Genomic DNA, 15,787 nt, shown 5'->3' with positions numbered 1-15,787 from the left:
ATTTCTAAGCATATCAGTTAAAAGTGTTTTAAGGTCAAAAGGAGCAACTCAATAGAGGAAGAAATCTTATTATGCAAAATGGCTATTTAGCTATTTAAATAAATCCCAATTCCACCAGAGTGTTGTGTTTTTATATTGGAGAAATGATTTCCTCTTCGGTGCTTGCTCTTATTTGAATTATACAAATGACATCAACAGCGCTATGAGTTTTTTTTAAACCTTGTAAATATATAAATTTACATTTCCTATGGAGGATTTCATGTGCTAACTACAAGAGAAAATGCAGTATTTTGGCCTCCGGAATCAAATATATATGTTGTACCACAGAGATGGATATAGGAAAAAATAAAAAATAAAATCACTGTTCAGTAAAATAAGTCAAATAAATTATCCCCAAAGGTATATGTTGAGAAGACTGCATATATAATATCAAGTCACTGCCTAGAATGTAAACATGTGTGTTTATTATATATTACTTGTATTACTTATAAAAAGGGGACAGCACTAAATCTGCCTGGTTGTTTGGCCATGACTGTGGCCTTTGGCACATGCACCATTATGTTAAGCTTTATTTTACAAGGGAGGGCAAAATACAATGACAATCTCCAAAGTTACCCGTAGCCAATGTATCCACCATGTAGATACATTTTAATTGCATTCAGTGTTTTGCAGATGTTCAAAGGCTTTGTTTAATAAATTTGATTTGTGTATTTCTTTCATGATGATGTGTTGTTTCCAAGCATTTATGCTGCCTTGTTATCCCAGATCAGAGTGGTTGAGGTTATACAGGTAAACAGGACATGTCCCTACCATATGGCCATAGGCAGACTGGCCTATGACGATCTGTTCTATGGCCAGTGTATAGGAAATTAAAATTGGGTAGAATTTAATGTATTGAAGCTCATAGGGTACATTTTCTTAATGCCCCAAACCTTGCTCTGTTGTCCTGAGGAACCAGTTGACCACAACATTAAAACATAAACTGGGGTGGGAGATGTGTTTGTGTGATTACTAAATTTATCAGTAGTGTTGTGCATTATACAATCATTAATTGTGTGCCCTATATGTTCAGAATATTTTAAGTGGTTGTAAAGCCTTAAGGTGCATTTTATGCACTAAGGTAAAAACCTGTCTGTCCTGAAGCACCCCCCCCCCAGACCCCCCTTTTTCTTACCTGAGCCCTAATCAAATCAGCGATGTGCTCGAGCACATCGGCTCCAGTTGCTAGCTCACGCCTCATCGGACAGATTGATAGCAGCAGGAGCCACTGCTGCCAATCAAGCCCTGTGACACGGGAGCAAGGGGCAGGGCCGAGTCCCACTGTTTGTGTCAATGTACGCAGCAGCAGGGCTTGGGAGCGAGCCCGCATGGATGCCCCTACAGAAAGCCATTTCACAGAGCAAGTAGGTATAGGCATGTTTATTATTTTACAACCAGTTTAACTTGAATTTAGATTTCTGTCGCCTTTAGATTTAGCCATAAATATTCTTGAATAAATCTATTAAGGAATCATAACCATAAATAGTGTTCCCATAGGGATTTTTCCTTTTGTTTACCTGTATGTCAGATACACCTATCTCTTTCTGTCTCTTGTTCAAAGTAGGGTTGTCCCGATACCGATACCAGTATCGGTATCGGGACCGATACCGAGTATTTGCGGGAGTACTCGTACTCCCGCAAATACCCCCGATACCTAAATAAAATACTTGCCCCCCCGCCACCGCCGCAAAGCCGCCGCCGCAAACTGCAAAGCCGCCGCGTTAATCAGCGTGCGGGGAACATTACAGCTTTCTTTTGAAAAGCTGTATCCCTGCCGCGTATAGACACTCCCCCTTGCGTGGGATTGGACGGATGATCTGTCAATCCCGGGCAAGGGGGACTGTCTATACACGGCACGGCGGGGATACAGCTATTCAAACAAAAGCTGTAATGTTCCCCGCACGCTGATTAACGCAGCATGTGCGGCATCATCCAGGTATGTGGGACATGGCTGCATTATGTAGGGGACATGGCTGTAATATGTGGGGGACATGGCTGGAATATGTGGGGGACATGGCTGCAATGTGTGGGGGACATGGCTGCAATATGTGGGGGGACATGGCTGCATTTGGGGACACATTTAAAAAAAAGTATCGGTATTCGGTATCGGCGAGTACATGAAAAAAAGTATCAGTACTTGTTCCTAAAAAAAATGGTATCGGGACAACCCTAGTTCAAAGGCAATACAGCTCATGTCTAGTAAACTGTGACAGCTTCAGTTAGTTTAAAAATTAAAGATATTAAAAATCGCCTGGCATCTTCTAACTGCCACAGTAACAGCTATTCTCTAAGGTGTATGACCTTTCTTTATTTCCCAGGGCACAAAAATGCAGGGTGACATAGGTATAATGGTATTTTAGGCCAACCTGTAGTGACAGATTGAATTGCAGCTTGCTACTGACATTTTTTTATCCTGTAACTAATCAGTGTATTAGTAGAAAAAAATCCCCCCTGATATTTCATCATTATTCACTGCTGAAATTACTCCTGTCTAGTTTTCATTTGTTTTAAGGTAAAACCTAATTAAACTCAAATGTTTTTATTGTTATACCAAGGTACCCAGAGCCATTCAGCGCATACTTTTTAGTAGGCAGTGACTTGGAGTTTTCCGTGTTTCCACAATCTGGAGAATTATTGCCTATTGGAACTGCTGGGACTCTAATTACTGTTGGATTTAAGCCTACAATGTACAGTAAGAAACACAAAGCTACTTTAGTAATACAGGTAAGCTGCTTTAGAAACACATGGAAACCCCTTGTTTTTAAATTAACAAAAATACAAATAATACCTATATGCCATAGATATTAAAAATCAGACATTATGTTATATAATTTGAGCTTGTGTTTGTTTATCAGAATATCTAACACAAGAGCTGTTTTTCTTTGCATATCAAACTATTAGCCACTCAATTCAATTATCTTTCTTTTAATAAGTACAGTATATAAGAATATTACTACAACACTAAACAATCTGGGCCCACTGATTAATTGCATTTCATTTAAAAAACATGCACCTGGGAATGGGTGGGTGGATGATGCAGGGTGTGTGCTAATACGGTCAGCTGGTCAACTCTTTCCTGTGTTATGACCTAAAGTCTGATTATGAATAAGACATTACTAATGGAAATGTCTGGAAATGTGGATTAGCACTAGAAAAGTAAGTGACTGTATATTTAATGGAAAGCTTTGATATTTTTACAAAACAAGTACATGAATGTTATATTGGTGCATAGGGGAGCTGGAATTTAGAAAAAATAAAAAGTGTACAAAGGTGAAACCTTTAAAGTTATTGCACGTTTTTAATAACAAACAGGTTTATACTTACTAGCACAGAGCAGATCCGAACCTCCTCTTCTTGAGTCCCTCGCTGGCGCTTCTGGCTCCTCCTCTTCTCAGTGTGGCAGTGTTCATAGGAAGTGACTTTTATAGTGGCTCAATCCATAGACACAGACAATGTGGCTTGCCCCCCCCCTCCCTTGTCATAGGATTTTAGTATTTGACTGACATTAGTAGGAGCCAGTGGCCTGTGATACCAGGAAGTGAAAGAAGAGAGAGCTGCTGCAGACGGGCACAGCGCTGGATTGATCAAAGACTGTAAGTGAGGTAAGTATTGGGGGGGTAAGGGGGCAATACTTTTACCCAAACATTTGTTACCTTAATGGAGGGAAAAAAGAAGGCTTTAGAATCACTTGAACCCTTTTGTCGTCCGGTCCGTACGTCATAAAATAAAGCCTTAATAAAGAGAACCTGTCACCTAAAAATCATCATGTAGGGGACTTTTTGTGATGAAAAAAAGTTAAGAAAAAAAAAAGAAATAATATATTTTTGAAAAAAAATAAAGTTACACCCAAGCACATATATTCCCCCCTAAAAAAAAATGATAACCCCCACATATACACATGCACAAGCACAAACGCATGTGTTGGAGTGAGAGCAATAATTCTAACACAGAACCTCCTCCGTATAACTAAACTGATACCTATAGGGGGCTTTTGAAGCGTCACCTATAGAAAATATAGGGTACTAAAGTTTGACACAATTTCACGGGTGCACAAAGAAGGTTTGGCATTTTGGGTATCTATTTAGCTCTTATATTTTACCAAAAATGTGGGTAATTTATTGCGTTTGTTTGCCCTACAATTCACACTAGTGTGTTTTTTATTAAAATTTGCTCTTGCGGTAATATCGTGTGACATAGAAAATTGGAACTACTACTATTTTATTCTCTAGGGTATCTGCTTTCAGAAAATATATAACATCTGTGGGGTTTGTGTAATCTTCAGGCCTAAAATTATTTTTTAAACATGTGTGCAAAAAACAATAACAATGTATCTGTCAGCGAAAGGGTTACTATTCGACTAAATACATTTTAGACTTACACCATAATGTAACTGTGGGTTTCATACCAATATATATATATATATATATATATATATATATATATATATATATATATATATATATATATATATATATATATATATAATCACAGAAAGTCAGAAAGAGTTAAAAGGGCCCTGGTCAAATGCCTTATACCAATTAAATCAAGAACTTACTATGTTCATTTAAATGCACTGAAAGGGCATTCCCCAAGTTTTACAATGTACACTAAATTATGATGTCACAATCCTAGAATTTCACTATAATTACTGCAATAAATCCAACACTTAGTTTAGTTAAGGGCAGTATTTAATCAGTAGAAGGCCAGGATGGTTATCGCACAGCCTTCCCCAACGAACAGGAGATTACACTGCATGGTAAACTTTGTAATCATGGCATTGTGTACCCATAAAAACTTTGCTTTGCAGCTTGACAGGAATCAATTCTGTCAGGCCTCGTACACACGGCCGAGGAACTCGACGTGCCAAACACATCGAGTTCCTCGGCCAGTTCAGTCCTGGAGCCGCCGAGGACCTCGGCGGGCCGAGTTCTCCCATAGAACAACGAGGAAATAGAGAACATGTTCTCTATTTCCTCGCCGAGGTCCTCGTCGGCTTCCTCGGCCGAAAGTGTACACACGGCCGGGTTTCTCGGCAGAATTCAGCCAGAAACTCGGTCGGAAGCTGAATTCTGCCGAGGAAACTGGTCGTGTGTACGGGGCCTTACAGTGCTATTTTACCAGACTGTGATATCTCCAGTCCCTTATGTTAACAAAGCATTTTGGCTATACAGTGGCCTATTTCGCACCATCAAATGTTCTGAAGCTTTTGGAATTCTATTTTATCTCATGAGCGAAATTCCATTGTGTGTACATGCCACTTTAGATTAACCAATGTGTTTTGTATCTGCACAGACTTCAAAAATGTTCAGCTGCCACTGAACTCTTTCTTATTCTGAATTTATTGTATGTGGTATAAGAGAGTGAAAGGGAGAATTTGATTAGGACTGTATGGCCATAAGGGTAAGAAAATGAGGAGAAGGGGAGCTAGGAGTGTTTTTTTTTTGGGGGGGGGGGGTTTGGATAGAGTGGGAAAGTGTTGGATCCTCTGTCAGGTTGTTACTGCTGTTTGAGTCTTCACTGGGGAGATTTTTCTTAACTTCTTGTCTTGGTATACTCTTATGCCAGAATAGGAAGTGAGAGGAATCTGGCCAGCAGAACGAAAAACAAAAACAAAAAAAACAGTGGTTCTAACCTTCTTTATTTTATTTAAAAAATGTATTTTTGCTGCTATATTCTTTGGAGCGGAATATGATGGTAATCCTCCTAAATGCAGACAAAATCAGCAGTAAAAATAGGGAATCAAATTATTCTCTACTCTACCCAGAACAAAATGTTTTTGGATAAGGGTTCAATTAAGCCCCCTTCAGATGGCTGTTCTGAAAGTGTGTATTGATCTGGATTGTTAAGTGCACATAATTACGTAGCTACATTAGCTTTGCTTTGCTCTGCACATAAATGACTCTATGATCCAAGGTTACTTCTGTTGCTCATCCCAGAGGGCCTGCACTGTACCATTGTCAGTTTCTGTTTGTACATAAACTAAGCGTTAAAACACATGGGGCACCTAAAGAAGGGAGGGCAACCAATTCAACCTTTACTTTCAACCGTCAGGCTCTGACAAGGTAATGGGCAAAACAGTACCAAACGATTCTAAACAGTGGAAGAGCTCATTAGTGCAAACAGATTTTCCAGATTTTCCTTTTTTTTTTTGTAGAAAAGTAGAGAACAAATCGTTGAGGTGAAGGGACCATTTACGCACATCAGCTGAGTCAGGAAAAAGGTCATTGGGGATCTTGGTGCCTCAGTAGTATTTGTTTTGAGATGTATAGGGGTTCAGGTGCTACAAATTTAGCTATGCATGCTGCCAATCCTAAAACAGGAGAACAGATTAAGTAATATTATAATATGAAAAAAGTCTCTTGACCATGCACTTTTCCATTATTACTGGATGTAATCCATGTGCAGTACATATACTGCTTCTGGTGAATATTTAAAAGCTTGACTCTGTAGGGAAACATAGAGCAGAGAATACAGCAGTAATGCACTTGGACACTGCATTCCACATTTGATATCATTTGCTCTCTTTACTGTAAATGCATGCATGTCCCATTAGCTGTTCTAACAATAATTCAGCTACCCGTAAATTCAACCTCATTATGCACTAAACATATAGTGTGATAGCATAATAACCTTTGCAATAAAGGCTAGCACTGTAAGTATACAGTATCACAAGGCGCAAGAAATACCTAAGTAAATTCCTTAGTAGTCTGCTGTCTACTAACAACATTTATCAGAAATGCCAACACTTAAATGCATTTCATTTCAACACCGCCACTTAGTGAACTGCATTCCAATAAAGAACTGGAGCTCTGCTTATTAACAAGCTCAAGTTATGGCTGTGGCTAATTAGAAGGAATTTTCTATATAACTAGTAGACTGATAGATGTATGCAGTGCTTTTTGAGGAGCAGCTAGATTCTATAAAACAAATCAACATATGATTGTAGACAATGTACACAATTAGTGTAAAAATAACTACAGCGCTAAATTAAATACTCAAACATATAACATTAATAAATCACCAAATAATAAAAAGCTGCAAAAATATTTGGTAGTGGGTCAAACAAAGTAAAAAAGTGTATAATATAAAATAATGCGCTAATTATTAACTTAATTATGCCAACCGTGCTGAACAGTGATTCAAAAAACAATAAGGAACAAATCCACAAATAATGTCCAATTGTGTCTAAGATGTGCACCAGTGTTTCAATTAAAACAGCAACACCCAGTTCAGTGCAGTGATAGGATTAAACGATGTAATCACAAAACCACTCCTGCTTCACAGATGGGGGGTTCTCCTCCACACAGACACCGCTCATGAAAAGAAAAGGAGACAGCTCATTGCACAGATGGTATGGCACCAGAAAGAACCAAGCAAAAAGATATTCCTCTAGAATGGCACACTCACGCTACCGCCGTTAAAACACAGCATGGATATTCAATGCACCAATCCTCCATAGGGCCGCTCAGCTAATGTTGCATCTACTCATTCGGATCCACTGTCCCGCTCGTAGCTCCTCCCCCACGCGTTACGTCAATGGTCACTTGACTTACTCATGGGTCACTTGGTTCTTTCTGGTGCCATACCATCTGTGCAATGAGCTGTCTCCTTTTCTTTTCATGAGCGGTGTCTGTGTGGAGGAGAACCCCCCATCTGTGAAGCAGGAGTGGTTTTGTGATTACATCGTTTAATCCTATCACTGCACTGAACTGGGTGTTGCTGTTTTAATTGAAACACTGGTGCACATCTTAGACACAATTGGACATTATTTGTGGATTTGTTCCTTATTGTTTTTTGAATCACTGTTCAGCACGGTTGGCATAATTAAGTTAATAATTAGCGCATTATTTTATATTATACACTAATGTACACAATTAGTATTCCTATATATTGTTAATATAATAAGCAAATCAATGAAAATGATCCTCTAAAATACTGTATCAATATTTATTATTAACTAAAATAAATAATTATGGATACTGAAATATCAGATATCTGCTTTTTAGAAAGGCTCTTCACACCATGGCTTCCAATACCATCTTTATACTGACGACACCCAAGTCTATCTCTCTACCCCTCAGCTCACTCCTTCAGTCTCCTCACGTATCACTAATTTACTAGCAGACATATCAGCCTGGCTATCACACCACTTCCTAAAGCTTAATCTATCCAAAACTGAGCTCATAATTTTTCCTCCCCCATGTGCCCCCTCCCCTGATTTCTGTCAAGATCAATAGCACTACTATCAGCCCGTCCCCACATGCCAAGGTTCTAGGTGTAACCCTGGACTCTGAACTATCCTTTCAGCCCCACGTCCAAACACTTTCCAAATCTTGCCACCTCAACCACTGCAACATCTCCAAAATACTCCCCTTCCTAACAAATGACACCACAAAGCTCTTAGTTCACTCCCTGGTCGTCTCCCACCTCGACTCCTCACCGGATTGCCTTTACATAAGCTAGCCCCCTTCAGTCCATCATGAATGCTGCTGCCAGGCTCATCCAACTTACCAACCGCTCAGTGTCTGCTACCCCTCTCTGTCAATCCCTCCACTGGTTTCCACTCACCCAACAAATTAAATTCAAAATTCTAACAACAACTTACACAGCCATCCACAACTCGGCACAAAAATGAATGAAATGTCACTTTGTGACATTTTGCTGATGGTACAAAAAAAGGTAAAAACCCAAGGCACCACTTCCCAAAACTTGTAATGTAGGGACAGAAGGAAATGGATAGAGGGGGATTTACTAAAACTGGTGCACACAAAATTTGGTGCAGCTGTGCATAGTAACCAATCAGTTTCTAACTTCAGCTTGTTTAATTAAGCTTTGACAATAAAACCTAGAAGCTGGTTGGTTACTATCCACAGCTGCACCAGATTATGTGTGTACCAGTTTTACTAAATCTTCCTCTCAGTGTTCTTGTGTGGGTAGTGTGAACAAGCCCTAACTCTTCAAATCAAGATACAGTATGTGATGGGCTGTGGGAAAAATCCCTCAGCATAGCATAGCAGCTTGGCATGGATCATACTATTGCTGCTCTTAGTTTCCTTGGTATATGACTGTATTTTTAGTGAACTGCTAATCTAATTGACTGACCTTATTAGGAGACAATTTGTTTCTTGAGTTGGTTTCTAAGGGTAAATAGAAATTCACTTCAAAGTTTTCACTTTGCAAGGAACATGTTCCTTATGTTTTTTTTTATTGAAGATTTTCAGAAAAATAAGAATTGCAACTATTCTATAACTAAGTGCTCAAATTGGACTTTGTCCATATGTTGCTTTCTTCTGTACATTCTGTATAGGGGTTGATTTACTAAAACTGGAGAGTGCAAAACCTGGTGCAGCTCTGCAAAGAAAACAATCAGCTTCCAGTTTTTTTTTTAAAAAGCTTAATTGAACAAGCTGAAATTAGAGCTGATTGGCTACCATGCACAGCGGTACCATATTTTGCGCTCTCCAGTTTTAGTAAATGAAACCCATAGTGTTATCCAAAACCTAAAGTCATAGTCATAATACGCAATTGAACACCTAGAGATATGTAAAAGCATGCAAAGTATAAAGAAAAATTATTCATGCTGTCAATATTTATTGCATCTCTGGGATTGTGGAATAGACATTTGCATTTTATTTATGGAAATACAAGCTGTAACTGAAAGAGACATTGAACAACGTATTTGCAAAATAATTTTGTTTCATCATTTTTAGTTTGTACTGTCAACATAAAAACTGAGCAGCCTTGTCTATTGAAATAACTGTTTCATAATCTTCTTTATCAAAAGGAGGAAAGTCTTACAGATACTATTTCAGAAAGAAACTCCTGACTAAAGTAATAGTTTTACTCTTGATCTTTTCCATGGAATACAGCTCATACATTTCTGAAAACAACTTACCATAACAAATTTCTCTTTAATATAAATTTCCATGTGCCTACATTTTGCAGATATTGGTATTTTTTCATTATTCCATTTTTCAAATCATCTTTTATTTTATTTTTATTGTATCATGGTAATACTGTAGGGACTTTAACAGCAATTTTGAAATATGGTGTGTGTTTACCTATATATTATATCTGGCTTTACATCTGCCCTGTAATTGCACTTACCCAAAGATAGATGCCAATTGATATGCATACTGGGTCACCTAATGGTTCTTTTTCTTGGTGGGGGCAGCCTAGTATGCAACAGATTTGAGAATGGTGATATGTGAGAAATATGGTTAGGGCATTGCTTGCAACAAGTAGGCTGCATATGCATTAATCTTAAACACATACTTACAAAGCCACAGATTTTCAATGTTGGAAAATCATTGGGATTAATCAGTGATTGTGTTTTAATCGCAAAAAAAAAAAAAAGGTAATTTCCCACACATTCTGGAGCATTGTGTTATTATTGGCAAGTAAGGAGATTCTAGATAAATAGGCATATCTCTCACCAAAGTTATTTTTTATTAAATATAAGCTCGTTGCTGATGTTAAATGGAAGGCAGAGAGTGGTCAACAGCTAATTGTAAAGTTAGAGGTTACTTTTATTCAATAGAATTGAGGTCAAATTTGTATAGTTGCATTCTGAAAGGCATTTGTATTTGTCTAAACTTTCATATTGCTAGCAGTATATCTTGATACTTCATTGGACCCCCTTTCCAAAGAGGATGAAAGTACATGTTGACCATCTTACTAGTAGTCAAAAGGTGCCTCGGATTTCTCATATACATGGTTGTTTATTTGGGATGCTTGGCAGGCTGAGCTGACCCCCCCCCCCCAAAGGCTCAGTACACATGTGAGTAGTGGGCAAGTAGTCAGGCTGCAGCTTCACATACATTTCTATTGTTTAACCTGAAGAGCTTCATCTGACTAGGACAGAAGTTCCATGCCTAAAACACCATCTTAAACTATTGGTGGTATATATATATATATATATATATATATATATATATATATATATATATATATATATATATATATATATATATATATATATATATATATATATATATATATATAGTTTTTTTTATTTATATGTTTTATATACATTTTAAATCAAACACAAATACAATGTGAAGCTCACATACAAGTGATCTCAGGCAAATAATACAATAATACAGAATATCAAAATGTGTATGATAGGGGATGAGAGAAGGGAACATTTCTTTACACATGAAATTGTATAGAAATCTCTGTTAGAAATCTTATTGGGATTCTTTGTTTTTTTATAGAAATGAAGTCTGACGTTGTGTTGGTTCTATTTCTGTTTTTTAATTTAAATACCTGTTTAAAATGACTGGATGGTAAACTGTGCAATAATGTTGCTAATGTAACATACAGATATAGTCAGGAGAGAATGTCTGGCTCTGTTCATAGTAATCATGAGTAAATAGGCTTTGATCACAGACTCTAAGGAATCTAGAATGCTCTTTAGTTTAGGTCTCTAGATTTAAATATATGAATCTTCTATCGCTGTCTTGATTTTGCACAGGAGATATTCCTTTTGACAGATCCTATTTATAGCGGGGATGAGGTGTGACATAGTAATGATTTTATTTTACATCTCTTTATTGGAGAACTCTGTTCAGCAATGCTGATTGCTTTTGCTAAGTGGAAGTAATTGCTTGCACAGTGTGTTGTTAAATTGTTTTTCTTATTAGTAAATAGAATATATTGCTTTAAGAAACAGTCAGTCATTGGCCCTAAATGTAGACCTAATTGTATTCCTTTTTTTAATGTCACATGAAGACAGTGATCAAGCTATCATTAATTTCACAAAAGCAGTAGCTGCACAGGTTGGCTTCCCAGTGAACAAGGCTGTTTAGTGAAGGGCTAATCAAAGGGAAATACAGGTTCAGTGAGCAGTAGCAATGAGCAGCCTTGCTCCCTATATTCAGGCTCAGTTCACACCATGGTGTTCCGCATAGCGATTCTGAATCACCGCAAAACGCGGGATGTGTTTGTGATTCCCCCTTACTTTTAACCCCCCTGGAGGTATTCCCGAGTCTGACTCGGGGTGAGATTTTTTGGCTACGATCGGTAACCTTGTCCCTGGATCCTCGCTCGATTCACACAGTGCCTCTGTGTGCTGCCGAACTCCGTTCCCTGCGACGTTACAACGCACAGGAGCGGAGAACGGTGCCAAATTCAAAAAGGTAAACAAACACCTTACATACAGTATACTGTAAACTTATAGATTATAGTACTGTATTTAAAAAAATACACACCCCCCCTTGTCCCTAGTGGTCTGCCCAGTGCCCTACATGTTCTTTTGTATAATAAAAACTGTTCTTTCTGCCTGCAAACTGTAGATTGTCCATAGCAACCAAAAGTGTCCCTTTATGTCAAAAATGGTTTTTAGAGCAGCTAGAAAACAGCGATAATAAATTATAATCACTTGCAGAATTGTGCGATAGCGATTTGTGGGGAAATTCGTCATAAAAAAATAAAAGTAATGACAGCGACAATTCTGCAACTGAGCAAATTTCAGTGATTTTGAGTTGATTACATTATTGAATAATTTTTATTATAAATATATTATTATTTGTTATAATTATTTATAATTATTTATTATATTATAATTTATAATTTTGTTTTTAAAAAAAATTCATACCCGGGATGCCTACTAGACTCTTGTTTGGTCAGATTTAAGTTAGTTATTCTTAAATTTTACAGGCCTACAGTATAAAACGCCAAATTTCCTTGCAAATAATGGTACCGCTTTTAGCACCTTTTTTCTGAAATAATCGTACCGCCAGGGAGGTTAATGGCACCCAAATCGCTGAAACAGATTTGCCGCGATTGTCGCACAACGAATCGTGGTAATAAAATCATGCAAACAGAATTGCCAGATGCCTGACGCCCAAAATAAGTGCAAAGACTGGAAGGCTGTTTCAGTAGTATTTTAATTTGCACAGGGGTATTATGAGATTTTAAATCATTAATTTGTATACTTTTGTTCAAAAATACTTTGCATGTTTTGGACTGCTTTGTGCTCACACCACGTGATTTTTGTCCTTTTGGTGCCCAATAGTGGAATGCATTTAAAGGCTAAAGCCTCGTACACACGGCCGAGGAACTCGACGTGCCAAACACATCGAGTTCCTCGGCCAGTTCAGCACTGAAGCCGCCGAGGAGCTCGGCGGGGCGAGAGCTCCCATAGAACAACGAGGAAATAGAGAACATGTTCTCTATTTCCTCGCCGAGCTCCTCGTCGGCTTCCTCGGCCGAAAGTGTACACACGGCCGGGTTTCTCGGCAGAATTCAGCCAGAAACTCGGTCGGAAGCTGAATTCTGCCGAGGAAACTGGTCGTGTGTACGGGGCCTAAATCTACCTTGGGCAAAATACATTAGTGGATCCCCACAGCTACTACAAATAAAAAGAAGCTCCAGCTGCAATACTGACCTGATCTATAGAGCTGTCCCCTACAGACTCAACAATTCAACACTGAGGTTCTGTTCCTCTTCTGAGATGAATGTTGCCCAGCATCATTCATCCCACTTCCTGTGAACCCAGCATATTAAGGTTCTGCTCCCTGCTTTACTTTACTTTAGAACACCTGTGACCTCATCTGATCCAGGTAAAGACATCTGTAATAAAGTTAACAGTAGTGGTCATATAGGGGAGGCAAAGATGTGGAAAATCTAAGCCAGTAGCAAAGCTTTAGTAGATTAGAGTTACTATAGGAAAAACCTTTAGTTAAAAAGGTCAATCTAAGTTCACTTAGATATCATTTTGGCTTCTATAAGTAAGGTAAAAGCTTTACCTTATGCATTAGGCTATTTACTCCTTTTGAGAATGTGCCCAAATGAATAAATGAAAATGTATGTACTGTCTAAAATAATATGGTTTTGGTACTTTTTACTTCCTTTTTTGAGACCAAATGCTAAGTAGTTAACATTTGAAACATAGATAATGTATCACTCATAAACCTCCAGTCCTGGATATCAAGAGGAATTACAGTCCTTGGCGACGTAATAAAAGATGGCTCACTCCTTAGTATGGAAACCCGAAAGAAGAGGTTTGGGATGAGAGATGTAGATACATAGACCACCTCACATATCTTGGAATACACCACCTCTTGTTGGCATCCCCTCCTCCTGAGGTGAGTCATCCTAAACAATTACTGCACTTTTGCTTGTTGATGCCTATCAGAAGCAAAGCCATCTGCCTAATATATAATATCATACAGGAAAAGCTAACATTCCTCCAATCAAAACCTTTCCTGCTATGGGAGGAGGATTTACAATCCTCATTCATCACCTCCCAGTGGATCAATGCCTTTATGTCGTTCTATAAAGCCTTGCATTGTGTCCAGCATTGGGAGCTGACTCAGAAGATCGCTCTCCACCTGTACCTTACTCCCTATCCACTAGCTCAGATCTACACATCCCACTCCCTACTATGATGGCGAGGATGTGGCCAAAAATGTAGGAAAAGGGGTTCTGCGCAAACCTTCACACTGATAATAATAGTGACAATGATGAATAATAAACTGTGCAAAAAACAATAAGTGGTTATCAGGAGAGCTGAGCTCAAATCATGTGCAGTGAAATAATATGCAGAAAAAACAAAGTGCAAAAATGTCCCAATAATGAATAATGTGACACGCTGCCAAAAGAGAGTAACAATGTAGCTGAATGTCCACTAGGTCAGGTATGGGCAGATGATTGACAGATGGGTGATCATATGCCTCAGAGGGCTCCCAGAACTCTTACCTCAAAGCCAAAAGTACAGGGCATCAAAGAGATCCTTAATGTCAGTCGCCTGCTTGCAGCCACAAGAGTCTTCCCTCTTATCACAATCTACTGGAGTGTCTCCTCGACCAATCCCTAATTGCACTCAGAGCGGAGGGGAGAGAGAACAACAAAGCCTCCAATGGTGTAGTAGAGTAAACTCAGGGGGAGGTTTAATAGAAAAACCTGTGCTTACATTAAAATCGTGCAATACATAAATCAACCAGCGGCGTTCTCTGTGCCTGCTTACGTCACTCCAGGTGTACGTCTGTCCAATCCCTACGCGTTACGACACAGGGTCACGTGTCTTCATCTGGGGAACGTGATTGGCGGTAGGGCTAATGTTTATATATCTCAAAACCGGAAGTTGTATCACAGCCATTTTATCGTAGTAAGCTGCATATTGTATACTGTAGCCATTCGTTAGAAGGTCTAACACTACATGAACTGGCAGGTGATTGGCAAAGAGTGGATGACCTTACCCAAATAAGTAAATAGACCATACACATAGACTGGAAGTAGTACATTACGGCAGAGACTGCAGTATTAAAACGCGGGATACAAAACATAGTAAAATACTTCAAATGGACAATCAAATCAATATTAAAATACAGATGTGGCTCAATCAGGGGAGCAACTGCCGTTGAACATGTGTGAATGCTCTGGCAGAGAGGTCTCTTGGAATTAAGAGGTAACGCTGCTCTCACATAGAGTTAGCTGATCTGATATTAAAATGAGTGCAAATATTTAGAATAATTAAAATCATTAAAATAATTAAAAAAGGGACCAAAGCCATTAAACAAAAGGCAAAAAAGTTATAATGGAATAGTGCCTCCTGTGGACATATGGTGATCGCACACCTGGTTTGTCGCTTGATAAAACAGCATCAAATAAAAACTATTGCCACATATCATAAAGATTCTTGACCAAAAAACCCTCTAGATCAGTGGTTCTCAACCTTTCTAGTGCCGTGGCCCCTTGATAAAGTTGTGTGGACCCCCAACAATAAAATTATTTTCGAAGTGTG

At 38.5% G+C, this 15,787-nt stretch overlaps 1 protein-coding gene across 1 annotated transcript in view; it reads left to right on the top strand.

The window, feature by feature from the left end:
* The window catches only part of CFAP47 (cilia and flagella associated protein 47), a 610,902-nt gene that overhangs the window by 579,231 nt on the left and 15,884 nt on the right, over positions 1 to 15,787 (top strand). Inside the window, exon 63 of the mRNA XM_040336504.1 lies at positions 2,595 to 2,763. Coding sequence (XP_040192438.1) covers positions 2,595 to 2,763 — 169 coding nt within the window. The remainder of the gene's footprint in view (positions 1 to 2,594; positions 2,764 to 15,787) is intronic.

Source organism: Rana temporaria, chromosome 2 (assembly GCF_905171775.1).
Source record: "Rana temporaria chromosome 2, aRanTem1.1, whole genome shotgun sequence".
NCBI lineage: Eukaryota > Metazoa > Chordata > Amphibia > Anura > Ranidae > Rana > Rana temporaria.
This window is presented reverse-complemented; position numbering and strand designations above follow the sequence as displayed.